This window comes from Rhyacophila brunnea, unplaced genomic scaffold (assembly GCF_057557595.1).
Source record: "Rhyacophila brunnea isolate RB1 unplaced genomic scaffold, BYU_Rbru_1.0 scaffold_1, whole genome shotgun sequence".
In the NCBI taxonomy this organism is placed as follows: Eukaryota; Metazoa; Arthropoda; class Insecta; order Trichoptera; family Rhyacophilidae; genus Rhyacophila; species Rhyacophila brunnea.
Window position 1 is genome coordinate 26,434,552 of NW_028232751.1, and position 10,275 is coordinate 26,444,826.

At 34.8% G+C, this 10,275-nt stretch overlaps 1 protein-coding gene across 2 annotated transcripts in view; it reads left to right on the plus strand.

Moving 5' to 3' along the window:
- Window positions 1-7,137, plus strand: part of LOC147079634 (zinc finger Y-chromosomal protein 2-like) — a 28,828-nt gene extending 21,691 nt beyond the window's left edge. Inside the window, exons 5-10 of one of the 2 annotated variants that reach the window (XM_085942523.1) lie at window positions 571-655; window positions 1,023-1,167; window positions 2,147-2,269; window positions 4,050-4,223; window positions 5,094-5,265; window positions 5,418-7,137. In XM_085942523.1, coding sequence (XP_085798649.1) covers window positions 571-655; window positions 1,023-1,167; window positions 2,147-2,269; window positions 4,050-4,223; window positions 5,094-5,265; window positions 5,418-5,493 — 775 coding nt within the window. In that variant the 3' untranslated portion in view covers window positions 5,494-7,137. The remainder of the gene's footprint in view (window positions 1-570; window positions 656-1,022; window positions 1,168-2,146; window positions 2,270-4,049; window positions 4,224-5,093; window positions 5,266-5,417) is intronic. The other variant, XM_085942529.1, reaches the window with a different exon arrangement.
- Window positions 7,138-10,275: the final 3,138 nt, after the last annotated feature.

Here is a 10,275-nt window from a genome sequence, read left to right on the forward strand (position 1 = left end):
ACTTGATAGACTCTGATGGGCGGATCATATATTAAGAATGGTATGGACAGTACTCAATTGGTGAGAGGCATCCAGGATACTAGGTCGGATGGTCAGAGTTCGACTGGTAGGCCCGGACTCCAGTGGTTGAATGGTGTCAATGAGGATGCATGGCTAGAGCAGACATCTGGATGACACTGGTTCATGATAGGGGTAGTTTGGAGGGGGCTAGGACGTGGCCTGGCTCCTTAGGCTACTGATAGTTTTTAGAAACAAACTTATTTATAGAAAAACTGAATACCGTTTTATCTCGCCGATACTTGAGTGGTATTTCAAAGTGGCAACTTAAATAATTAAAACAACATTAAATAGAAAGATTAATTAATATCAATTGTTTTTACGAGATATCGTTATTAGCAATTTGGTAAACCTGTGATCTGTATTCAAACGCATATTAGAAAAAATGATATGTGCGTTTACTACGTGCGGAATTTGAACCCGTCACTCATGAACATACTTTCTGCTATTAGTCCATCACAGTCAATATATAAATGAAACTTAAATAAGTGAATTTTTTTTTGATGTTTGCAGGTACAAAAGTGTTGTGCATCTTAGATTACACAAGTGTCAAGTAACCCGCAGTAAATCTCAAACAGAAACATTGTCGAATTCTCAGGTATTTACTCTATGTTTTATTATTATTCTGCTTCTTCTTCTTCTTGTTGAAATCTTTTAATCAGATTGTTGTGAACTTGAGTGCCAGCAGTCTTTCCGTGTTTTAAGAAGTCTGCTAGGAGTTTTTCTTTTGTCTCATTGCGATTTATTCTACAAGTGAATCTGCAATGCAGACTTGTATCAGCCGTAGTAACATTTCTTCAGTTTTCCGTTCATACATTAACCTATTCAAATATTTTGGTAGCATTGAACATGTTAAGGTCTTATCTTTGTAAAACAAGGTTTTATAATGTCTTTGGTCATAGCATAATCTTTCTGATGATTTACTAGTCTACAATAATTAAGTAAAACATAATATTATATAACAGGTAAAAGAAAATGCACCGGAATGTGATCCTATTAAAGATGCTCACACAGTAGCGCCGCAACAGCGAAGAATACTGATCTGTCACATTTGTAACAGGGAATATAAGTGTACAAGAAGTCTCAAATACCATCTCCGATCTCACACAGGTAATATAAATCAATTTGCGTTTATAAATAATCAGCACCGTCAAAGTATTGAGTATTATGTACAGTAATGTCCCAAAGATACAACTATTCTAGTACCCAGTGGCGAAGGGTGGATGTAGGCTGTGGAGACCAAGCATAAATAGTGCTCACTAAACTTCGTCAGTCATACCTATTTGTTGTCATCGAACTAAGAATTCAAATTGCAGATGGTGTTGGTTAGTTTTTAATATTCAATTAAACCCTGCCTAAGCCAAACCAGTCATACAATTATTAAATTATACCAAAATCTCGGGCCTCCGTATCCTTACCTACCACTTGGTGCACCCCCACTTTTTCCAAATTTCTGTAAAAAAAATACTATAGGAAGGATAAATCATTCATTGAGTTGGAGACCGAAAAGTTTAAAGTGAGGTCTGGCGGCGGTGCTCGTGTGGTATCTTATCTATGGTTTTCAATTTCGAAGTATTGTGAGTTTTGAAAAGCGAAAGGAGTGGATCTAGTTCTAGCCCATCACCGTAAACTTTTCGCACTGTAGCATTTACTTTCCATGTTACATAATAATGTAATTCATAGTAGATCCAGAAAATGGTTCAATTTGAAAACATAATTCACAGAAGTTTGTAGGTATATAAAAAATTGGTGATTTTTAAATAATTCATTAACGGAAATGAGCAGGACATATAGCTCTAAGAAGAGAGTCATCCAGTTGTACTCGGAAGGTAGAAAACATCCCAATGGTAGACCAAAAATTAATGAAATAAAATTATGCAATTTTCGATAGATGCTGGAAGTTTGGTATAAATGAATCCACTATTCGAAATGATTGTTAATTTAAACTTTATTTCCTGAGTCCTTCTTTTCAGCTTTACTTTTATATATTTAGGCTTTGTCTGGCGGAGTACTTTTCTTCAAATTTTTTGATCTATCATTATAGTATTCTTTATAACTCATGTTTCGATATAACATTACATTATTGTAGGTGAAAAACCTGCTCTCTGCTCGTGGTGCGGAAAATCATTTCGAGAGGAACGTGGTCTTTTCAATCACATAACTACGGTGCATACTAAAGAAAAACGTTTCAAGTGTTCATTCTGTCCTAAAGGTAAATTTAATATTACATATTGTATAATCGACACATGGCCATCGAGGGGAGTTAGCTTGCATAGTTCCTGGTCAGTGGAACGCCGGTCCAAAATCCCAAAAAGTTTTAGCGTGCTTATTACTTATGCATGTTTATTTTTTGGAATGACATGAGTGATCAATGGTGAAAAATAATAGAATAATAATTACAAGATAACAAGAACTTTTTATATACTATGTTATTAAATTATCTGTTAAAATATAAACTTGACAATTCTATGTATTAATAAATACTTTTTATTGTACTTGATAGAAATACTGAATAAATATAGAATACTGAAATGTCATTTTGACATTTCATATTGATTTCCATAGTAACGCACGTATATATTAATAATTTAACAATAAAACTTTCCATACAAAACAGAATTAACTGAAAATGAATTCAATTCTGCTTAAAAATGGCTAAAAGTATTAAAAGAATGCATTGTCGTCGTGTTCTGATATATTCTAAAAGTTTCAAATGTCTAGCTAGTCGGGAAGTTAGTTAAAAATCTTCAATCGTCCAATACAAATCTTGGAAAAACAAGAAAAAAATGTACTGGACACACAAGAAAAAATTAGTACTGGACAAACAAGAATACGAGCTAAAAATGTGGTAAAAATACATGTTGAAACACTAATACTGTGTCGATAGACAACAAGCATTTGTCGGCCATGGGCCACACAATGCGTATGTCGCCCTCTACACAATGGTGAGCACCACGTGACCACTAACATTGGCCTGACTTGGGTAATTGTGAAAGCCAGTGAATAAAATGAGAATCTATACGGAACATCTGAAACCTTGGTATTTTCATTCCAGTTCGGGGTTCTCAAAATTTGAAATCAATGATTCTAATTCTAAAATAAATAAGGGTATCTTGAGGTTACTAGGTTTAGTTTGAGTTCCATTTTCAACTCGGAACTAACATATTATGTTCATTTAACGAACTTATTTTCCGATAACTGACAATATAGCATTTTTTTCCATTATCTTCATTTTTTATTGTATTACTCTTCATCATGCGTGATATAAGATTTGTTTTATGGTGATGGTGCTCACTTATAAAATCATATACATTCATTATCTTATAATGTTTTTCAGAATAATATGAGTTGTTTATTATGTGACAGTGGGGAAGAGTGAATTTTTCAAGTAGGTAGGCTATGGGAATCATAGTGCATAGGTAGATACTTGTCAGCACTTAAGAGACTTTAGAATTTTAGAAGATAAGATGTATAATATGATGTCAAGACGATACATCAGTGAAACGGCAAATAATTTTCAACTATAGGCGCAACGAAATTTTGGACTCACTGGCATTCAGAAAGAGAACGTCGAGGTGGGAACATGTCAATTTGTTTCGTGATGGCGACGGGGGTATTTATTCTTAAATCGTGTAAAGATGACTAAAACGTTACCCATTTACTTGAAAAAGAAAACATGTCGATGAATATATTATTATTGTTACTAATAGAACAATAAACAGAACATTAAATGGACGCATGTTGGATTTATATGACAAATTATATTTCGTTCGGCATGCGTCATTTGCGCCCGCAATCCGTGCATCGCCTAGCCACGATCTTTTTAGACCGTGCTTCAACTGACGTATAGCCTTAATACTGTTAAGGAGGTACACACTAATGTCATTGTACAATTAAGAAAACATATTGTATTAGGTAGGTAATAAACCTAGTTGGTTTTTCAAAACTAATTAAACCCTGAAAAAACTATGACAGATAAAACATGTTTTCAGCATTTCCTGTATCAGGAAAGCGGAGACAGCACGAGAGAATCCACACTGGTGAGAAGCCATATCAGTGTGAACTTTGTAACCGACTTTTTGCCGCGCGTACCACTCTCAGCGCACACGTTCGACGTCATACTGGAGAAATCAAATTTCGATGTACCATTGACGGTTGTGGAATAGGTTAATACTATTTTTTTTATTATGTACAATGGGTAAGTTTAGAGATGTAAGTATTACTGTTTGCCAAAGAAAAAGATGTGGAATATTATTTAGAGACTGACAACTATAACTTGAAGCTCAGTCTTAGCGCTGGCGAACCTCGGTTATCTAGATTTTTTTTCAGTTTTGTATGATTATAAGAAAAAGATACAATTTAATTTATATAATTGGAAAAAAAGGTGAATTTTTCATAAAATACGAAGTAAGATAGACTATTATAATTTTCCCGATTATCCGTATTATCATCATACTAATCATCGGACTAACTGTCCAGTTCGTTGAGGTTCTACGGTGGTGTGGGCTATTATATCTCCAAACCACTGAACCTCAAGTTATAGGACTTGAAAAAGTGTTCCAGAAAACAATAGAAATGCATGTTTTCTCTCTAGAAACTCTGGATTCAATTAACTAACGATTCAGGAATAGAATCCAATGGTGATGTCATTGCCATAGGGATTGTTTGGTACGAAGACATTGCCATGGGTGTTAATATTTTCATTCGTTTACTACTAATGCCTTGCAGATCCACAACAATCTTGGTGCTGCATCATATCCATATACCCCGTAGTCTAATGCGTAAGGGTTTCGGGTTCGATCCCCGGTGAGGTCATAATACATTCTTAAAATTTTCTCAAGCCAGGGTTTTACTCTGATGAAAACTACTGTAATTGATTCCTTCGTGGTCTGTTAGAATGTTAAAAAAAAGAAAATTATCTGTTACCATAAACATGAAAACACAAGTATTATATTATCAAAATTGGGCTAAAATTTTTAAAAACTCTTTTTGTTGTGTGAAACATAACTAATTTTAAAATGTGTCTTATGTTATAGGTTTCTATGCGTTTTCTACATACCAAAGACACACGTGGAAACATACCGGTAAAAGGCCGTATCCGTGTGAGCAGTGTGCAAAATCTTACCTCAGCCGACAAAATTTACGGTCACATGTCAAGTCTGCTCATACACAAGTTCGTGACGAAGTTTGTCACGTGTGTGGTAAAATGTAAGTACAGATAACGTATGCTTTTATATGCTGTGTTAAATGTTCGACTGACCCTATTTTGGTTGATTGTTGTCTCTTTCTTTTTGTTAAATCACTTGTATTTATTGACACAGTAAACATTTTTATTAATGAAATATTCATTTAACTTACAGGTATAGTGAGAAGAGTGTACTCAACAGACATTTGAGGCAAATTCATTCTATAGAGCCCAAAGATCCACAATACTAATGCACTGCTTGCCCTTATCGAAAGATGTCAGTTACCTGTCTGTTTGGCCAACTGGCCATTGCTCACTAAATAATAAGACTTACTGTGCGATATGGCATGAACATATTTTGAGAAGAACAGCCAATCACATTTGCAGTGCATTGTGCAGAATATTGAAAAACATTGTTGGTTCTCATGCTGGCATAAAAAAGATAATCTTATCGTCGGATTCTTGCATCTCTAATTTTTTTGAAAGAACATCCTGAAATCAATTGAATAAAAATCACGATTCACTATACCAGCGATGGCAAATACGTGGCACGCGTGCACAACTTGGCACGTTAAAAGTTTTTGATGGCACGCCAAAAAAATAAAATCCTTTTATATTTTAATATTCAAAACATTTATAGCGGAAAAATATAAAATCAAAGTGAAATCATGTTGATGTATATTTATATTGTGGCAACACTGGATAGTTGATGTTCTATATTGAATCATGTACATTCAAAGACTAGAAATAGGTTGACAAAGGAAGATTCAGCAGCATGTATTAATTTGCAATCAACGACATATCAGCCTGATATAAAAAATCTCGCAAATAACATGAAACAAAAAACCTCAAACAAAAATTACTGTGGTATTAAATGATTTTATATTTCCTTATTTTCTTTCAATTTATGTGTATCATTTTTTTATATATTTTGTTCTTCTTTCTTACGACCATGTCCGATCCTAATAGGATCATATGGGCCTCCAATAATATTTAATAAACAATTAATGTAGTTTTTTTTTATATTCAATAAATATGATTAGATTATCATATGTACACTTCAAAATTAATGGCACGCGCCATGAATTAAAAAAAATCGGCTTATTTTAGCACGTCACAAATCCTATTTGCCATCCCTGCACTATACTAATGCATCTCACAATAGTATTGAAAAAGTTAGTCATCCAATTGAAAACTGAATGTTTTTAGAGTTACAATTATTGAGTTAGGGTACATCATAAAAAATACAAAATATATAAAAAAACACTAACCGTATGACCATTTCGATTTGAAAACAAATGTATCAAAAATAAACTGTAAGTATTAAAAGTATTCATACTTTCAAATGCGTTTTCCTCCAAACTATATATTGCTGACTTGGTTCAAACCAATTCTACTATGACGGTTTGTATACTAGGATGCTATAAAAAGAAAATGTTTAAAAACCACTGAACTAAGTGAATGAGAAATACTGTTTACTGTTGGAGAGTGGTTTTTGGAATGTAGTTATTTCTTAACTGTTACTAAATCACATATCTCTGTACTGGCCATCAAGAAGATTTAGGCACACGCCTGAAGGCGCTGTCGTCGACTAAATGGGAGAGCTTGTTAATGGAAGTGCGGTTAAAAATGGGAGGGGCTTGTTAGTTCACAGTTTTAACAAGTAGCCAAGATGATGTTCGACTGTAGGAGTAACTACTATATAGGTATGATTCGGTTGATTTGATATTAAAATATATTTTTGAGCTCCTTTGTTAAATCACATATTTATCAATGAAGCTAATATTTATAATCATTATTTATATTCATTGTCTCATTCATTATTGGATTGAGTATGTATTATTACAAAATGTGTTAAGTATGATATGACAGTGTTTTATACAATACATTTTTATAAATAAAAATTACTTGTATTTTTTTCATATTTCTTAACTTATTCATTGACGAAAATGTTCAGTGTTTACCCAAAGATAGTTAAAATAACTGTTTTGGGTATGTAATGAGGTCTAATTATTTTAAATCTACATTCTCCATTAAAATTACTTGTTTAATAACATTTTACTAGCAGTAGTCGATAAACAATATAATTGAATTGAAAACTCAAAATAATTGGATTGAACGCTGATAAAATAAGCCTGTGTTGCCAGATGAAGTATATTTTAAAATAATTAGTGGTTTTGGATAAATTACATATAAAAATTACCAAACTTTTGCATACAAAATTCTAACTTTGCTTCTATGTCACACAAGAATGGTCAATATGGCAAACATGTTGTCAGTTCGTCATCCCTGTTCTAAGTTATAGGTGCATCGAATGTCAGAATGCATTAATGGCTACGCATTTTACATGGTTAACCAGACATTCTCAAGCATTTTCATTCATATACAAGCACACATTATCACCACTTAAAAACAAATAAAATGATACATACTGGGAAAAACCATTTACATACTTATTACAATATTTTTTTCTTATGTAAGTAAACCATACCACCATTATAAAATGACATACTTACTGAAGAAAAACTATTTATTATATGTCGATTAAAAAATACATAAAATAACAGGCTATAACAAAAAAAACAGGAAATTTGCTGCATTTACAGAAGCACATTTTTTGCAAGAATGCCTCGAACATCCATTTACCCATAACTGCCACTGATGAGAGGATACTGGAAAGAGATATTGAGAAGAATGTGATTGATAGGGTGCAGTGAAAGTAGAAAACACCAAATAATTTTATATGTGTAAACATCCTAATTTCGAGAACTGAGGTACTGCTAAGCAAATGTTAGCCATTTTTGGAGGGGAATATAATAGCCGTGTGCCCCCTCCAATCGCACCTTATTTTTGCTAGGACTGGCCCTGTTAGTAATATAGCGCCTGTACATGTACATGGATTTACTGGCACCAATAGTATATACATTCAGCTATCGCGATAACTGTTTACAGGTAAAAGAGCTGACTGTTTCGTCAATCTCATTTTTGAAGCGTAAGCGAGATGCGTTGTCATTGTATGGTGCTATTTCTTTGTTGATATTATGAAAATTGGTAAATGTCAAAATGCGCTGCAATCATTTACTGTGCATTCGAATACGTCAGTTCCAACGATCGCGTGAAAATTTAGAAACTTCTGAACTTTTTTGTTCCATTCATGCAAACTTGCACGATGTTGTTTGTTCACGTTTGTAAACATGTTTATTCGTGCATTTTCTTATGACAGTGATAATAGATACTTATTGTCAGGTGTAAATCCATGCACTTGTAAACAGGGTAATAATAATTATTATTGGTAATCAATTTTCTGACTCAATTGACAACGTAGCGTTCTAGAGGTATTCAAATGTAATGGTCACAATAACAGGTCCGCAGGTAAACATAAGCGGGCTGAGTGCCTATATATGAAGGTAATCTACCTAAAAATACATTTTATAAAAATATAGGACCTATAAAAAACAATGCCATTCTTCAGAAAGTTACACATAAGTAGGTAAGTACTGTCACGTAACTATTGTAGCACTCGCAGTGGAGTAATCGACACAATGGCTCCCACAAGGGGGGGGGGCTGACAGGGATCCTGGGGGCCCAGCGTTGTAGGTCAACCAGATAAGTGAGATAAACACATCACAAATTGACCCTAACGGTAAAAAAGTCGCCTGCGGCGCTAATTTACTTCAAATGTTAATGATGATTATGGTTTTAAAACATGAAGTTATGCGCTGCAATTGTTGATGTGTGTCGATACTCGAGAATTCAATAATTCAAGTGGATGTATTAAAAATAAAACTACAATTTTACCTACATCATTTGGAAAATGTTGCTGTAGATCGCCATACTGTGTTTGATCTTAGTGATAGGTCGAGGGGCCTACTAAAGATCCTGGCCTGGGGGCCTGCTTCAGGGTGTGGGGGCCATGATCGACAGATCCACTATGTTCAGCAAATGGCTATAAACCATTCCCTGCAAAAAATCCTAAAATACTCTTGTCTTTGTTGAGCCACATTATTATGCTCCACCTTGGAAAGTAAATGGTAGTTTGTAACAACAAACTGTGTTTGAATTTTTATAACCCATAAATTTATACCACGCTATTTTCTTGTTCAAATAGATGTCTACTTTAAAATATTAAAATAGCCTTTTTTAAAAAGATATGCCAGGGGTAAGAAAACTGCACCTCGCGAGCTTTATATAGCAGGCATGGGCAACAAGTAGATCGCGTAGCAATTGCCATACACCTGCGATATTGTCAATTTTCATCTTATCTACGGAAATTTTGGCCAAGAAAGTTTATATTATCAAATCTACTGATATTTTTTTCTATTCTCGTTTCGGATCCACATAGTTATGCGAAAAGGCTTTTTAATTAAAAATTAACGATGACAAATCATCGTTCTATGTAACTTTTGTTCTCTTCACTCGATATTCGCAGGATTGTGGGTTATGGGGCTCCAAACGTGTTCGTAAAGAATATGAAAATCTTCAGAAAGAAAAATAAAACCTGATTTCAGATCGCAATCGGGCTGCCACAAACGGTCTACAGTCCAGAGGTCGGCAACCTTGTAGCCACGAAAGACGCAATACAAATTTTGAACATAGCCTGATTCACAGGAAAACCACCATGGGGTGCCCGCAGGGCTCCATCCTGGATCCCCTTTTGTGGAACATACTTTTTGACGACGTTCTTTCCCTGCCACTGCCTCCGGGCTGCACGCTCGTTGCGTACACCGATGACTTGCTCCTGCTTGTTGGGGCGACAAGTCGGGCGGGACTTGAGCGAGTAGCCACGGAAGCTTTGGGCAGAATCCTAAATAGTTGGGGGTTGCTGAACAAGCTGACCTTTGTCCTGAGCAAGACGGAAGCAGTCATCCTCAAGGGCAGTTCCCGAGTCAACATAACTGGACGGCCGCCCACCGTTCGTTTTGGCCAGACCTCAGTGCGTTTCTCCAAAAGGGTTGCGTATCTGGGAGTAATTATTGATGACAGGCTGTCTTTCGTTCACCACACCAAGACGGCCGTCTCTAAGGCCAATAATT